This window comes from Coffea arabica, chromosome 11e (assembly GCF_036785885.1).
Source record: "Coffea arabica cultivar ET-39 chromosome 11e, Coffea Arabica ET-39 HiFi, whole genome shotgun sequence".
In the NCBI taxonomy this organism is placed as follows: domain Eukaryota; kingdom Viridiplantae; phylum Streptophyta; class Magnoliopsida; order Gentianales; family Rubiaceae; genus Coffea; species Coffea arabica.
This window is the reverse complement of record NC_092331.1, coordinates 12,591,434-12,610,148: the sequence shown is the minus strand read 5'-3', so window position 1 is coordinate 12,610,148 and position 18,715 is coordinate 12,591,434. Positions and strand designations below refer to the sequence as shown.

Here is an 18,715-nt window from a genome sequence, read left to right as displayed (position 1 = left end):
CTGACAACAGTTCAAACCAAACGTCTGCAACATTATAGGCTTGCAGTTGGTAGTGTCTAGCTACCACATGATTATGCTTCTAAGATTCATTTGATATCGAGATAGATGCCAATCCAGAAGTAACACACTTAGAAGAGCTAACTACAGCATCTTTCATTTTAAAAACTCACATAAAGGGTCAAAAGCTTATATAATTAATACATATAAGAGTTATAGTTCAATTTAAGAACTCTAACAACTCCATTAAAAATTTAAATCACCTACACCAGTTGGAAGTTTAAATCAAGAGATACTTCTAATTATGCTTAAGATTCATCAGTTAAAATTGTATTATTGAAGACTCCATGGGTTAAGATACATAAGTTCTGCAAATTAGCGGGGAATTATTGAGTAGTTTGCAAAAACTATGCAAATCTGTCAAAGTGGATGTTCGTGGGCCAAACTAAATGTTTGGAAGTCCGAACCGTGTCAAGATTTAACGATAGTTCTCTAGACACTATGCCCGTTTGGACTCAAATGTTTGGTCATCCTAACTCCGGTTCTTGTAACTATTATTATCCGCTGTATAAAACATAGTAATAACTCTTAAAACACCCCTTTTAACATCTATAACGAGGATTGAATCAAAATTGATGTACGATTTTTACACTTTGTTTTGGGAAATCAAGAGAACAGTTTTATTATATCCTATAGAAGATTGCCTTTATTGTTGGAGCAAATTCATCGTAAGGATAGTGATTCTTTCACATCCTTTTTTTTTTTTTTAGTGTAAGTGGAAGGACTCGAACCCGAGACCTCTTGCTTACACTCCCTCCCCCCGTACCACCCAACCCAATCCTCCCCCAATTGTTTCACATCTTAAAGCAAAGTAAGCGGAGTGTCTTTCTAACATGCAAAAAATTTAATCATGATAAATTTAACATGTGATCTTTCCTTTGTCTCCTTTCTTATCTTCATATGCTCTTTTCTTCTTAGTTTTTATCTTTTATTTGGAGATTCAGCCAATTGGTCTCTGTTTTCTTAGGGTATATCACTTCCCTTTTATGAATTGGACCGGGTCAATTATATGACCCGAATGTGCTGGATAAAAGGAGGGAAACTTTCCCTCCTTTGTGCTAAAAAATAAATTCCCTTTTCTTTTTTAATAATTTTATTTGAATTTTCATCCTTGCCCTTGGTCACTAGCACATGTTTTACATGACGCAAAAACCTGGTGGTTTTGTAGATTCTGTCAATATTTTAATTAATTGGGATGGATTCACTAGTTTGGGAACTTAAGTGTCTCATTTTGAAGTTTAGGAATTGAAATGGGAAACCACGTATAATTTAGGGGGTCAAAATGAAATTTATCCAAATATAAATCTTGGAAAATATTTTGTACCAATGATGTGAGTTTGTTTGGACAAAGAGATTTTGGAAAAAAAAATTTTGCCTCACAAATCCCAATCACCTTTTTATCTTTCCAATCACCTTTTTATCTCACATACATCACATCACAAAAAGTGCTACAGTAAATATCTCAAATAAATCATCTAAATAAACTCTTATCAAAAAATGAACATTACAATGTTCATTATTTTTTTCATGTGATGTGATGCTCCTTGTCCCAGGCGCTACCACCACTTCTTTCTGTAAAACAATACCTGCCAAGAACATAGATTAATAGCGGAATGGTCTCAATTCAAGAGTGAAGTACTCGAAATGAGAAAATGAGTTATCATTTGTGATTTCTTCATTTTTTCGTATGCATTCCCAATTCATTTAACTTTCTGTTCTTTTTTTTTTTTCCAACAAACGACAACGGCTTTCATTTATATTAACACTTGATAGTACAAGGATTAATTACAAAAAGAAAATACTACCCTCTTTCCTTCTTCCCAATTCATGTACCTTTCTGTTCACCTATGCTATATTTCAAGAAGATCCCTATTTTTTCTTGTGTAATGGCAGCCATGGATCTTAGAAAGTGTCTTTTACTCATTTCAACCTCTCGCGCCCATTTTCTTCTGACTTGTCTACCGTTTACTTTGACTGCTAATCTGGTTAATATTTCTTGTTTTGTTCCTTGTCCCATATTCCAGATCTGATTGAATACTGCAGTGCTGCAGATATTTGTTGTGAATTTGTCGTCATTGCAAATTACAAAGCCACCTGGCCCTTAGTTGAATGCATCTCTAATTTCTAGTCATTTGTGCATCAAAATTTCTGAGATTGATTAACTCAATATGCATCATATACTCGTGTAGTCAGTCAACAGTTTTTGCGAAATTGTGGCAACATATGATTATCCTTCTAAGATTCATTATGAGAAAAACAAATCTAAGCCTACAGATATAGTATGCTTGTTCCATCTTAGAGTGACCAGTAATACCACAAGAAGTATGCAAAGGAAAAATTTTAGGAGAAAAAATAGTCTGCTTACACACACAGAAGTCTTCTACCACTGATACACAACGAGGACCTTGGGTTCAGAAATTCCTCATCTATACTGTCAATATATATAGAGGATCCCTGGGTTCAGGAATTCTTCATCTATATTGTTAATACTTTATTTAGAATTCTAATTAGGGTAGATTTCTATATTTTTATTTATTTTTTATTAATAACATTTGTATTAGTATTAAATGTGTCAATAAGGATCCTAAATGCATCCAGAATCGTAGTTGATTTTGTTTAAAAGTTTACATATTATTTTCTTTAGGGCTTTTGTAAAAAGAATTTCCTCCTAATAATTCAAATATTGTTGGTTTTATCAAATTGTTGAGAAATTTCTCTTTTATTACTGGGTTTCGCTCGTGTAATGATTGTCATTTGAAAGGTGTTCATGAAACCCCTTCTATTTTTATGCTTTCGCTACCGCATCAACCGCTCATGTAAGCCTTGATTAACACAGCTTCTCTTGATAAAGTTTCAAGTGGAAGAAGGAAAAGTTTTACAATATTTATCAGCACCACGCCCCACCATCTTCCCTCCCCACCACATACACAAAAAATTTCATGTGGAAGAAGGAAAATTCTTGCGATATTTATCTGTACCATGCCCACCATCCCAAGAGATCCTTGCAAGCAGCGTATACGCAAAAGAAGAGAATCTTGATGGCAATGTGTTATAGTTGTTAGATCATACGAAAGTTGCGTAAATTTGAATTTGGATTTTTTTCCTAACATATTACTACAAACATACATACAAACATATATATATATATATAGTCAATCATTTATTTATTTATATTTATAGTTATATGGTTTTGTTTTTCCAATCGGCATGGATATTCGTTTCACAATCCCAATTATTATGTTTTGCATTTAAGCGCTTTTTCAAATTAATTATACTTTTTAAAAAACCACATGAGACTCCTTTCAGCAAATATTAAACAGGTAACAATTAGCCAAACCATACTTCATATATATATATATATATATATATCTCAGGTCTCATAAGTTGGAATTTGTCCAATCCAACCGATTGGTCTAGTTCTTTCCCCTTTCGGTGTAAAATCGTCCAAATTGGTTGTAAATTTAAATTTTTCATCCCATCTATAACTAAATTTGTATAAAATTCAAAATTATATCAAAACTCTGCGAACTTACACCAAATATGCTAATAATCGTTTTACGATAACTTACCATGCCATTTCTTGTGCTGCATCTCTAATTTCTGAGATTGATTAACTCAAAATCTGTCAACAGTTCTCGTGAAATCTGAGCCTACTGATATAGCATGCTTGTTCTAAACAAGATTTTACGCGGGGGGCTCTCGGGGTGGGGGTTGGGGCACGGGGTGGGGCAGGGGCGGGGGCGGGGAGGAATTTTTTTCCCCCGTTTAGAAACGGGGCGGGGGGCGGGGGAGTACCGTCCCGCCACCCTAAAAAAAATTATATATATAATTATATATAATATGTAATTTAATTAGTTATAAACTTATGATAATGATATTATTAGTTAGATGTATTATATAATGTATATTAGTGTATGTAATATAATCGATATTATCAATTATACGAATAATTAGACATGTCTACTAATAGAATTTATTAATTAGTTATACTAAATTTACTAATACATTTATACTAAATTTCTAATTACACTTAATAGAATAACACTTTTTTCTCAAAAAAAAAGCACAAACACAATAATGAATTAGTGATTGTATTTGTACCAAAAGTGAAAACTTAACTATTTTAGTTGTATTTATTTCATCATGTTGGATTGTATTCAAATAACTTTTGTTTAATTGTTTTTATGAGTTTCAATTATAAAATTAAAATGAATAATAACTTGATGATGTGTTGATATTTTAGTACTTGATTATTTATTAAAATTTAACTATAATAAAATTTTATTAACCTATCAAAAAAAATTTTATTAATCTCGCGGGAGAAGCGGGGCGGAGCTGGGGCGGGGCGGGGGGAGTGGGAGGCGGGGGACGGAACGGGAATGGGGGGAGTTTGTGGGCAGCGGGGCGAGGGACCAACCCCATCCCGTTGCCATCCCTAATAAAGTATGAAAAGGAAAATTTTAGAGCAAACCAAACGGACCCACAGTATTCCACCACACGTGTCAAAGTCTTCTACCACACTTGCCAAATTCTTGATTAACACAGCATCTTCTCTGGATAAAGCTTCACGCGGAAGAAGAAGGAAAAGTCTTGTAATACTTATCAGTGCCACGCCCACCATCCCTCCCCACCACACGCGCAAAAATCAAAGAGAGTTCCTTATAACAAAATAGTGAGTCCTAACCTACCGCTACTAGGACCACTACTTTGTCCGTTACATTGAATTTGGACATTGAAAAGGAAAAATTTTAGGAGCAAACATAGTCTGCTTACACACACAGAACTAGATGTGTCAAAATGGGTGACTTGGGCGGGTTTGGGTTGGGTAAAATGGGTAATGGGTATAAGTGAGTCAACTCATTTATACCCATTTAATTAGATGGGTATAAATGGGTAAGTCAAAAAATGAATTGGGTAACCCAATTACCCATTTATAACTCATTTATTTTAACTTTTTGCTAACTCATTAAATTCATTTTTGCAAACTAAGTTATCAATTTATACCACTCTTTGTACCCATCATTAGTTTTAAATATTTACTTATAATGTTCAATAAACTTAATTACCAATTTTTTCATTTATACTCTATGTCACAAAATTACCTATTATTTAATAATTGAATAATACGAATATAAAAATTTGAATTAAGTACTATAAAAATTAATATAAAAACTTAATCCAAAAATTTTGAACCCCTAACATTTTTTCATATATAAATTTAAAATTTCATTTTATAAAGATAAGAAAATAGGCTAAAATTTATCATAAATTGGTAATGCTAAAAAATGAGCAAGTTAACAAACTAAGAAAAAATAAAATAATAAGATAAAACCAACAAATAATAATAATGTTAACATCATGGCAAAATGAAAAATTTGAAAAAAAAAAAAGGTAGGGGAAAAGAAGAGACTTGGGGGGGGAGAGAATTTTAAATGGGTTAATTGGGTTTGATGGGTTACCCAATAATACCCATTTATTAAATGGGTATTATTGGGTAACCCATTTATACCCATATACAAAAATTTAAGATACCCATACCCATCTATTCATGGGCGGGTATGGGTAAATCTAGTTAAGTGGGTTGATTTGCCACCTCTACACAGAAGTCTTCTACCACTGATACACAATGAGGACCTTGGGTTCAGAAATTCCTCATCTATATATAGAGGATCCCTGGGTTCAGGAATTCTTCATCTATATTGTTAATACTTTATTTAGAATTCTAATTAGGGTAGATTTCTATATTTTATTTATTTTTAATTAATAATATTAGTATTAGTATTAAATGTGTCAATAAGGATCCTAAATGCATCCAGACACATAGTTGATTTTGTTTAAAAGTTTACATATTATTTTTTTAAGGGCTTTCGTAAAAAAATTTCCTCCTAATAATTCAAATATTGTTGGTTTTATCAAATTGTTGAGAAATTTCTCTTATTTTTATGAATCTTTGATTTATTGCTGGGTTTCGTTCGTGTAATGATTGTCATTTGAAAGGTGTTCATGAAACCCCTTCTACTTTTATGCTTTCGCTACTGCATCAACCACGCACGTAAGCCTTGATTAACACAGCTTCTCTTGATAAAGTTTCAAGTGGAAGAAGGAAAAATCTTACAATATTTATTAGCACCACGCCCCACCACCGTCCCACCACATACGCAAAAAATTTCATGTGGAAGAAGGAAAATTCTTGCGATATTTATCTGTACCATGCCCCACCATCCCTCTCCACCACACAAGCAAAAAAAAAGAGCCTTGCAAGCAGCGTGTACGCAAAAGAATAGAATCTTGATGGCAATGTATTATAGTTGTTAGATCATACGAAAGTTGCATAAATTTGAATTTGGATTTTTTTCCAAACATATCACTACAAACATATATATATATATAGTCAATCATTAATTTATATTTATAATTATATGGTTTTGTTTTTCCAATCGGCATGGATACTTGTTACACAATCCCAATTATTATATGTTTTGCATTTAAGCACTCTTTCAAATAAATTATACTTTTTAAAAAAATCACATGAGACTCCTTTTAGCAAATATTCAACAGGTAACTATTAGCCAAATCATACTTCATATATATATATATATATATATATATATATCACAGGTATCATAAGTTGGAATTTGTCCAATCCAACCGGTCGGTCCAGTTCTTCCCCCTTTTGATGTAAAATCGTCCAAACGGACTGTAAATTTAAATTTATCATCTCATATAACTAAATTTGTATAAAATTCAAAATTATATCAAAACTCTATGAACTTACACCAAATATGCTAATGATCATTTTACGATAACTTACCATGCCATTTGTTGCGCTGCATCTCTAATTTCTAGTCATTTGTTCATCAAAATTTCTGAGATTGATTAATCAATATCCGTCAACAGTTCTCGTGAAATCTGAGCCCGCTGCTATAGCATGCTTGTTCCGCCTTAGAGTGACCAATAATTACATAAAGTATGCAAAGGAAAATTTTATAGCAAACACAGTATTCTACCACACACGTCAAAGCCTTCTACCGCACTTGCCAAATTCTTGATTAACACAGCATCTTGTCTGGATAAGGTTTCATGTGGAAGAAGGAAAATCTTGTGATATTTATCAGTGCCACGCCCACCATCCCTCCCCACCACACACTCAAAAATCAAAGAGAGTTCCTTATAATAAAATAGTGAGTCCTAACCTACCGCTACTAGGACTACTACTTTGTCCGTTACATTGAATTTGGACCATCTCACTGCAAAAAGTCTTGCATTCTTTCATTTTGGTTGGAATCATCGTCTTCCTCGGAATGTTCTTCTTTTTCTTAAACTTAATTTTGAGTGTGTAGGTGCGAGATATACTGGGAATTTTTTGTATATTCACTAGATCACCAGCTATTGCCAGGGGTTTCATTTTCTCTCGAGTGAGTGCTGAATTTCGTCTTTTTTTTTTTTTAAGTTTAAAGTTTTTCTTTTTAAACGTGGCTTCACCATATAAATGGAATTTCTGCAGATTCAACAGATCACTTGTTGCCATATAGCGTTCATTCTCTCCAAAGTAAGTGCTGAATTTCTTTTTCTTTTCTTTTTTCCACACATTATTTTGGTTGAAATGTATTTGGCTTCCATGTGTTCTTGACACTTCATTCTCGCATATCATCGCTTCACTTATGCCTGGGACGTAATAGGATGAAATAGGAGGAAATTTCAGCTTTTTTATTTGACTCAGCATTAGATAAATCAAATTTTGATTTGAATACATACAGTGCTAAAAGTACTGAATTTTTTTTTTCTTTTAAAAAGAGGATTTAACAGTGGTGTCTCGCTTAATTCCTTGATGATTTGAACCCGTGACCTATCGATTTTAGGTGAAGCAATTATGTGAACGAATTTCATGTGATGTGATATGACGAGTAACTATGATATTAATGTAAATTTCTCGAGTATTTTGTAATGATTATGTATTTTGGTTAAGAGCTGTTACTGAGAAAATAATATCGCACGTATGTAGAGTTTCTGATTCAAAAAAAAAAAAACATAATCCCTCTATAATTTCAAAACTATACATAATTCTCTCATGGTTTGAATTAAAGTGTCAAACTAACTGAAATAGTCATTCATAACTTTTAAAAATGTCGAAATTACCCTTATAAATAAATGACACACTAACCCCATATAATTTTTATATTTTACCATATAATTCCTTTATAGTTTAATACTTTACCGTATAACACTCTTATGGTTTTTAAAAAATATATATAACCCTCTTGGTTAATAAATAAATTTTAACTTTACATAAGGGTATTTTTGATATTTTAGGTGATTCCATTATAATGATCATTTCCGTTACTTTAACACTTTAATCCAAACCGTAAGGGCGTTATGTATGGCTTTTAAAATCATAGGAAGGTTATGTAAAAAAACACTAAACCATTTCTTGGTGCATGTAGAAAACCAAAAAAGAAAAAATGATTTAGATGGTTTACAGGCTCAAGTTATCTCACACGGGAAAAGGAGTAAAATTGTTATTCTTATTATACAACTTTTTAAATTTGGAGAAGTTGCCAAATTTAAAAAAAAGAAGCATTAAAACATCAGCACTCACATACATTGGCAATTAAAACAATTGTCTCTAAATCCTTAAATGCATTTAGTTATACATTCTTAAACAATAGCCATGGATAATTTTCTTCTGATTTTTCTATTGTTTATTTTGACTGCTAATCTAATTGATATTTCTCATTTTGTTCATTTTTAGTGCTGGCCATATTCGCATTTGATTGAAACTACAATACTATAGATTGATTTTCTTTCATCTATTTTTTTTCCCTTTCACGTTTTGTGGTAAAAAATATTGTTGTGGTAAAAAATATTGTTGCGGTAAAAAGGGTTGTGGCAAATTACAAAGCCATCAGGCCTCAGCTGAATGCGTCTCTAATGCTTTAATCTTTGATATGGGGACCCCAACAGCTTATGCCTGTTGTATCGATGCGAGCTTCCCTTGACAAAGACTCAAGAGGAAGAGGGTAAAGTCTTGCAATATTTTAGCACCACCCTGCCACACGCAAAAAAGAAAAAAGGGAAAAAAAAAAAACAGAGAGATAGAGTCCTGATGGCAAACTGTGAATATTGTTAGATAATAAGAAAGTTGTTGATCTTGAATATCAATGGCTACAATGGGCAGAAATCTCATTTCTGAGTGAAAAGCAGGTACAATGAGGAACATCTCCTCCAGCAGCAGCACTAGTTGCTTTGATGTTGCTCGTAATCATCTGGACTACTTAGACACTAGGTACAAAGGTCTGTTCAAATCTCATATCTGGGAGCTGAATATGGGGATAAGTCTATTGGAAACCTTTGATCTGTATATTAGAAATTTTAGGAGGAAGAGAAGCAAAGAGTGTATGTGTTTGGAATATGATAAGGAGGACAGGGGTGATGCTGAGTCTGACAGTTTGAGGCTCAGCAGTATCTCTTTGAGGATTCAAGAGCTGGTTAGTGGAATAACGCATGAACCTCACTTTGATCGTGTTAGACGTATATCGCCTGATGACTTCAAATGCCAGCTCGACAGATTCGAGGGCAATATTCGGTTGATTTTTGATTCAGATATCAAGGAATTAAACATCGTTAGTTTATTGCATTACTACTTGCTGGGAGATTCACAACTGGTTATGGATATCATCGATTCCATTTTAGAGAATCTGAGGCGTCTTTGCACCAGAAATTACAGGGATGATGCAGCTCTGCAAAGTGTAATGGGAACCCTTCAAGAGAAGCTAATGTTCTTGAAGAGTTTCATTTGCTTTGCAACACTACAAGGTGTTAAGGGTCAGCAATTAGTAGATCTGTTAGTTCACATTGAAGTTGTGGCCATTAATGCTGCAAGCCTGATCTCTACATCTTGGTTTCAGAGAAATGATGAACAGGTGTGCAACGAGATGGAATCTGAAATTTCTCAACTGATACAAAAGAAGATTGATCCCGTTGATCTTCAAGTCCGAGAAACTTATATCCACGTCTTGACAGCTTCCAAGTTGTCACCATCATCACACACTTTAGCCCTGGAGAAGAATAAGCACCTAGTGGCCGAATTTATTGATCATCTTTTACATATTATTATGGAGCTAACAGAATCTTACACCAGTTTCTTGCTTCCGGTGAAGGATCAATTACTAAAACTCTATGAGGGAGCAAGATTCCTGAGTGTCCTTCTCAGCCAGCGGCACGAGAAGTTCGGTGAGCTAAATGATGAAATGAAGGATCTTATTGGATTTGTGGTCTGTGATGCTGGAATTGTGATTTTCTCCCTTTATAAGAGTGAAATGACAGAAAGCTTGCCCAAGCAAATAGATCTTGTGGCTTCTCATTTGCTCGAACTGCTCAAGCTCATTATTCCAGAAATTGAACAGATTTGTCCACTACAACCACCATCATCATCAATTAGTTTCCCTAGGACTAATGAGCTGGGCTCTATTGATTTTCTTTTAGAAACTCTCAAGGAACTAGAAAATTCTACAGCTAATTCAATTGCCTTCCCAAATAATCAAATCCGCACAGTTCGTGAAGATCTTGATTTCTTAAGATCTTTGCTAGGCAAGATTGCAGAGCAGCGGAAGCGGAATGAAAAACTCAAAGCTCTGTGGAGTCGTATTATTGAGCTGGCATACAGGGCAGAGATAATCATTGACTCTACACTACCTGGTGGAAAACATCAACATTGTTTGGATGTTATTGCTGGAGATGTCAAGCTTATGAAGATTGAGGCCAAAGAGATTTATGATAACATACGATTTGACTATGAAACCCAGAGTATTGTCAAGACTACCATTCGCATGCCATCACAAGTTACTGCTCCAATATCTAATGAAGCTGTGGTGGGTCTCAATGACGAGGGGGAGATTATAATTGATGGACTTGTAAGGGGACCAAGCCGGTTGGATATTGTTGCCATTGTGGGTATGCCTGGTCTTGGTAAGACAACATTAGCCAATAAAGTTTATGGTGATCCTTTGGTAAAGTCCCACTTTCACATTCGTTCTTGGTGTTGTTTTTCTCGAGCATATACCAAGCATAGTTTGTTAGTTCAAATGTTGTGTAATATTGATCGCGGGAACTCAGATGAATATTTTCGGACAGATGAAGATTATATGGCTGAGAGGCTACGCAAATTGTTGAAGGGAAATAGGTATCTCATAGTTTTGGATGATGTTTGGGACATTCTGGGGTGGGATTTATTGAAACTGTCACTGCCAGATGATTGCAATGGAAGCAGGATTCTCTTAACCAGCAGATTTCAGGAATTGCCATTGCAAATTAAGCTTGATAGCGAGCCTCACCATCTTCGCCCACTTACAGATAATGAGAGCTGCGAATTGCTGCAGAAAAAGCTATTTGCCAATGAAGATTGTCCTCCAATATTAAGTAATGTTTTACTGAACGCAGCAAAATACTGTAAAGGCCTGCCTCTCACAGTTGTCCTTGTTGCCGGAATTCTTGCTACTACCAAGCAAGATTGCTGGGAAGAAGTTGTAATACATTTAACTTCCAGCATTTATGTTGACAATGAATATTGCATGAAGACAATTGAGCTAAGTTACAATAATTTACCGGATTATTTGAAGCCATGCTTTCTTTACTTCGGTGCATTTCAAGAAGACCAAGAAATTCCTATCCGAAGGTTGTTATGGATTTGGATCTCGGAAGGATTCGTGCAAAAGATTGAAGGAAAGAGTTTAGAGGATGTGGCAGATGAATATTTGATGGATCTGATTGGGAGAAGTTTAGTTATAGCTGCCCAACAAAGATCTTTAGGGGGGATCAAAGCTTGCCGAATCCATGATTTGGTACATGAGTTTTGCGTGGTGAAAGCTGAAGAAGAAAGTTTTCTACAGATTTTACATGTGGATAACCTTTTAACTTTTACTGGACCATGCAAGCCCCATCGATTGTCTATTCACCCTACCATGACTATGGGGCTTACAAAATCAAGGCTGTTTTTTCCCAATTTGCGTTCTTTGCTCTTCTGTGGTGATAGTTATACACAGCTGGATAAGAATTCATCCAAATTTCTGCTGTCTAAACTTCTTAGAGTGCTGGATTTCTGGAACACTCCTTATTGGACTTCATCTTTTCCAAGGGAAGTAGTATTCCTTATTCACTTGAGGTACTTGAGAATTGGACGTTTTGTTGGGGATATCCCATCTGCAATAGCCAACCTCTCAAGGTTAGAAACTTTTGTAGTAGAAGCACGCTGTGGAAATTATATGTTGCCAAACACTATCTGGAGCATTGAAACATTGAGGTATCTTGTCACATCATTGTCCGACTGTGGTTTCATATTTCCCATGGACAATCTTGAAGGCTCCCCTGATTTAAAACATTTAGTCACTTTAAGCCTTGCAATCCATCCCTATTCTCAAAATGCACAAAAGATACTATCAAAGTTACAGAGCACCCGCAGGCTAACAATAACATATGGAATCCAAAGGATGACATACGAAAGTTTCCGAGCACTCAGATCTGGTGGAAATCGCAAGGAGATTCTCGTGCTGAACTACATGAGTCGACTAGAATCACTTAAGATAAGCAGGATTAGCGGAGATGAGTTTGAGTTCTCATTGAATTTGAATTTGAAAAAGTTGACTCTCTCGTATAATTATTGGCCGTGGGGAAAAATTTCAGCAATTGGAAAAAATCTGCCCAACCTTGTAGTGCTCAAATTATGCCATCGTTCCGTTCGGGAGGAAGAATGGGAGATGGAAGAAGGGGAATTCCGTAACCTCCGATTTTTGAAACTGTCAGGGTTGTACATTCGTAGGTGGACTGCCTCTTCTGATAATTTTTCCTGTCTTGAGAAATTGGTTTTGGAGTTTTGTGAGGAGCTGGAAGAGGTCCCTCCTTGTTTAGGGGAAAGCCTCACTCTTCAAATGATCGAGGTGAAAAGGTGTAGTGAGTCTGCTGTAAATTCTGTGGAGCAAATTCTGCAAGAACAGAGAGAATGGGGAAACAAGGACTTAAAGAGCATTATTATTAGATCTACTCAGAAAAGGAGTCAAAGAAGAGAAGAATTCCACTCATGAGGTTAGATCCACTCCTAGTACTAATTTTACATGTTGGATCAGTTCAGTGATATAATCATTCATATTTCACAAAGCAACTTCTGGAGGTTTTCAATTCTTTGGTCTGAATGGTCATGTGTTTATGAAATCAGAACTATCTAATTTCTAAAATCCTCTTCAATCTGGCTACAGATTGGTATGATCCTTAAAACCAGCTGAGCACACGCATAAATGTCAGGTACACATTTTTATTTCTTTTATACATTTCAGCTTAAGTAATGCAGAGTAGGTTTCTTTTCTTGAAGTAAATAGCTGAATGACCTGAGACTTTCTTTATTCCTTTTTTTTTTAATGCAAAGAATGCTGTTTGCTTTTGCAACCTTGTTGGGTAGAATATGTGTGTATAGTTAATGACAGCTTGGCAAACATGAGAAACTGGTTCTAATAAGTACTTTTTTCTGTGTACTTAATCTTTAATAATAATTTGCTTGAAGATATTTTTCATGGATTGTTGTTTTCTCATCTCACTGATTAACCGAAAAGATGCTGAAAGTTCCTGGGGTTGGAGGAATTTCAAGCTAGATGAAAGGATGTTGTACCCGAAAATTTTAAGTATATAGACTGTTACTATGTTCTTCATCCGACTTAGCATGCATTCTGACGTCCCATTTGCAATTAGTTGGTAAGCTGCATCTTCAACAGGTGGCTCAAATCTATCAATATGAGTTTAGTTTAGAATCAATTTCTTTGGCTTGGGCACATCTGTTGAAATCATGTAAACAGCATTTTGATTTAATCTCTGCACTTTAATTTAAGCACATCTGTTGTGATTTGTCGTAGGAGCGATTCTGTTGCATTTTTGTAAGAAAAAGCAGCATCAACACTTCAAAATTTTCGAGGTCCAGTATTTGTTAGTTGCTGATCAAAGTGGGAAGAGATCTTTCAAGAAGGGAAAAAAATACAATGAAATAGATGGAAGAGAAAAATATCCTAACTTCTGGCTCATAGATCAACTGCCAGCTAGAGAAAAATGGAAATGAGCAAAAAGCAGGAATACTACCAACTGGATGAATATCTTGACGAAGTATTCATTAATATATACTTGTTGGAATGGGACGGGTGAGCTCAGAAAAGTGGTCTCTACCTCTCTGCAAATGGCTATGACAAATGATGCCTGAAAGTGAAACTATCGTTTAATGATGCCATGATGCCTCTACCATGATTCTGCTTTGGTGCATTGATAAGTTTGTTGTACCAGTCGTTTTCTAACACTTCAGAAGGCGAACTACATCATTGATTATAAGTTGCTGGTACTAGTTGTGCATTGTCCATGTGACTTCTGCTCTTCTAGGATTGGCTATGAAAGATGTTTGTGCAGCATCTACTTATTCACTCTCTCTCGGCTTTTGCCGGTTTTTTTTTTTGTTGGGGGGGGGGGGGGGGGGGGGGGGGGGGGAAGGAAAGTTATCTGGAAGATAGCCTGATAGTCATTGTCTATATAAGAAGTTGATGCTCAATGCTGTCAAAATTTCTGTCTTGTGCCATTTGATATAGATCTGAAATGGTCAAGGGCTGTAAATATAGTTTGATGCTAAACTGGCACAGCCAAGGTGGTTTGTTCGTGTCTAATTCTTATGCTTTGTTGTGAAAATTGTAATGAAAGCCGTCTGAAAATTGTACGAATCATTTTGGAAATTATTCCTTTGGCTAGAGATTCATTATTATTAATTTAATTTTACTTAATTTTTGTATGTGTTTAAATTAATCAGTTGGTTTAATCTCCAAAATCTCCCCTTTCTATTCATTGCTTTGGAAGAAATAAATCATCCCAATCTCTGTCAATACGATCCTATTCATCACTGTGCTCTAATTTTATTTATTATGAAATAGGTATTTTGGTTTGATTGGCTCAAAAATGTCAATTATATTGCACTCTATCTTCTTGCAAACCTGACATGTGGATGTACAAAACAATGGGATGCTAATTACATGCTAGCTAGCAACAACCAACAACTGTTATACTTCTCTAGCAATAACTGACTACATACATAGAGCACTTAGAAGGCAACTCAACCACTATTATTCTAAAGTTTTGGTTACTTAACTATTAAAACCGTTAAATATATAGAAGTTGACATTTGACAAAAAAAAAAAACTATTAAAACCGTTAATATTCAAAAGAAAAATATTCTGAGCCAAAGGATAAATTAGTGGGCCAAAAATTTGACCACCTCTTCATTTAATTACACACACAAATGTCATGTTTAATGACATTATACACACACAAATGTCATGTGCTATTCTTGTGTTATACACACAAAAATATTATACGGAAAAACTGTAAACAATTTCCCAAATGTCATGTTTATACACAGACTGTCTGTTATGTAAAATTAGGCTGTGTACAAGTGATTTATGCATTTGCTTTCCTTCATCCTTTGCTTTTCTGTATCCCACTAATTCAACATGCAATTTTGCTTCCTTTAATTTCTCCAAGTTAGTTTTAGCCTCTTTCCTTGTCTTTTTTTTCAGTTTGTTTGTTATCTAAAAATGAGTTGGTGACAATGAATGTGATGTTGTTTGCAAAAAAAAACAAGAGTTTACAACATCTAAGTTATGTATTTTAGGTATGGACTTACTTTGGACTTGAACTAGTTTTAATCAGATCTGATTGTCAACAGACATACACTGATGTATTTGGGTTATAGTGATTCATCCGGATGAAAGATATATAGGAGCATCAATATTTATCGTTATTTGTAATGTTTTTTTAGACCTGTTATATTTATTGATTTCAGATCTACACGTATCTGTGCCATGTTTATTTGATGTATTTTCTGCCATTAGTACAGAAAGTATGAACGTACTCAGCATGAATTTAATCCCTGTGCAAGATGGCAAATGGATAAAGTGAAATGGCTTGCAGCTTCAACTTCTAACTGATAGAGGGTTCTGGATTAGGATGATTGCACTCACAACAAACGGACATCTTCAATTGTAATTAAATTTGAATAAGAAATTGGAGAAATGAGCTTTTGGTTAAGAACAGAGAATGGCAACCAGAAGAGATAAATGTAGTGCTACACAAGTTCGAAATTGGTACATGAAGACATGCAAGAAGGCATTTTCATGCCAGTGATCAATAGACTCACATCTAACGAAACTAGCTGCACCATTTGCAGTGGCTACGTCTCTAAAGTATCCGGTTCCAAGATCATAGAGCACAAGCGTTTCTGTTCCATCAATCTGCAAAAGCAGTTACCTGCTTTGGTTTGAGCATATATATGATCGGTTTGAGCATATATATGTCGGGAATTTCAAATGAGATTTTAACTTAGTCCAAGTTCTGTCCACTTCATATTAATTCATCCATGATCCATAAATTGACATGATATCTTTCACTTGAAATATAACAATAAAGTAAAGAAAGGCAACAATTTTGCTGAAAAATTACCTTCCCCATTAGTGGGGCAAGTTCTCGAATTCTTCACTGGAAATATCAAAGGCAATGATACAGTTGAAAGTTGAAACCATCATCTTCCTCTGCAAGCCAATGTGATGCACCATTAGCAAGAGCACAAGCTGTTGGAAAATGGTAAAACTTGTGCAGCTTAAATTGAAAACCAGAAATTGTCTTCCATGAATGCAGCTTGAGTACTTTTGCATTTTCTTAAAGTTGTACCAAATTAAACGTTTTCACTAGCTATAGTTGAAGTTTCAAGCTTCAAGGATGGATATATTGTACAGTGTAGGATTAATATCAGTATTCATTCCCTTGAGTCTCATGCCACATTGTCACGTTTGGATGGATCATAGGACTAGGATCAGTGTTCATTCTCTTAAGTATCAGGATCATATATTTTTTGGTTGTTTATCAATTATAAGTGTAAATAATTACTTGTCTTCCATTTTGTACGTTATTAAATTTCTGAGAGGTTTGATGGGCTTCCTTGCTTTCCTCTTGGGAAACATGGAGAAGCTGCTGAATCGTAAACCTGAGTCAGTGGCACCAATGACGCATTACATCAATCAGATTTTGTTAGAACTAAGAACTTTTAAGATCTTTGCTTGTGGAGCTGGATACTGAGCATCCAAAATTGAAGAACGTTGTTGAAGCTGTTATAGATATCGCATATAAGGTGGAATATACAATCGACTGCATTGAGGTTGGGAGAGCTTCTAATTGGCGATATTTCTTATGTTTTTATTACCTCCTAGAAGAAGATATTAGACTTGTTAAGATCCAGGCCACCAAAATTGGTGAGGAGTAGACCAGTTCAGACTGCTGCCAACGCTTCAAGCCGTAATCTGCCAAATACGAGCAGGCTATAAGTTGATCAAGGATTGTTTATAATTAAATGACTTACTTGAGGATCTTCACGACTTGATATTGTTTCCATTGTTGGCATGACAGGGATGGGAAAGACAACTCTCGCTAAGAATTTATACAATCATCCTAGAGTTGCAAATCACTTTCATGCTCATGGTTGGTGCTCAGTCTTCCAAGAATATAAAAAGAGGGAATTGTTGCTTAAAATTTTGAGCAACATTAGAGTGCCTAGTGATAATATTTGTCAAATGGATGATGAGGACTTAGCATTACAGCTATATCAGCAGTTGAAGCGTGGTGCATATCTCATAGTTATGGACACGGTTCGCCATAGCGGGTAGCGGTCGCGTCGCCGTCTCGGTTGTTCCACAACCGTCGCGGCATATCGGTTGAATATCGGGTAATACGCATATTATAACACATGAAAGTTTTCAAAAATTTTGAAAAAATTACTAAAATTAAAAAATACCAAAAAAGGCACAATTTGAAAAATATCCGAGTTGACTAGGATATATCGGCCGATATCATGCATCACGGATTCAAATTGGTCAATATCGGCCGAGTCAGAGTGAGTCGTCGCGGATATGATAATATCCCCGATTCGGGAATGGTATCGTACCGGTCCCCTCCGTTCCAGTTACAACTTGGCCGATACGTATCAATATCGGCCAATATGGCGAACCAAACTTATGGATGATGTCTGGAATATTGCTGTGTTGATGGACTTGGAAGGTTCATTACCAGAAGATGGACATGGATGTAGAATTTTGATTATGAGTCGTCTCCATGACTTGGCTGCAATAGCTGAATTTGATACTGTCCCTCATTCTCTTATACTGTCTCATGAGAAAGTTGGAAACTGTGGCAGATGAGAACATTTCCTGATAGGAATTGTCCTGATGAACTGTTGGGATTTGGGAAGAAAATTGCTGAAAATTGTAAAGGACTACCACTTGCAATTATTGCAATACCTGGTATCCTCAAAAAAACAGAAAAGCAACAGAACAAGTGGAAGGAAGTTGCAGACAATTTAAGCTCGCTGGTTGTTGAAAATCCAGTGTCTTGGTGCAAGGAGATATTGCAGTTGAGCTACCATCACCTGCCAGCACACTTATGAACATGCTTTCTCTATCTGGGTGCATTTCAGGAAGACAAAGATATTCTGATTAGCAAGTTGACATGGTTATGGGTTGCTGAGTGTTTTGTACAAATGACTGAGTTGAAGTGCTCAGACGATGCTGCAGAGGATTGCTTAATGGATCTACTTGATTGCATC

At 35.3% G+C, this 18,715-nt stretch overlaps 1 protein-coding gene across 2 annotated transcripts; it reads left to right on the top strand.

Moving 5' to 3' along the window:
- The first annotated feature begins 7,293 nt into the window (after positions 1-7,293).
- On the top strand, positions 7,294-14,289 carry LOC113717565 (putative late blight resistance protein homolog R1A-3). 2 transcript variants are annotated; one of them, XM_072072983.1, is made up of 5 exons: positions 7,294-7,472; positions 7,562-7,606; positions 9,259-13,131; positions 13,302-13,347; positions 13,950-14,289. In XM_072072983.1, the coding sequence occupies exon 3, from the start codon at positions 9,264-9,266 to the stop codon at positions 13,128-13,130; it is 3,867 nt and encodes a 1,288-aa protein (XP_071929084.1). In that variant the 5' UTR covers positions 7,294-7,472; positions 7,562-7,606; positions 9,259-9,263; the 3' UTR covers position 13,131; positions 13,302-13,347; positions 13,950-14,289. The 2 variants fall into 2 exon arrangements, with proteins under 2 accessions (XP_071929084.1, XP_071929085.1); XM_072072984.1 differs by lacking the exons at positions 13,302-13,347; positions 13,950-14,289 and having other exon boundaries at positions 9,259-13,147.
- The last annotated feature ends 4,426 nt before the right edge of the window (positions 14,290-18,715 follow it).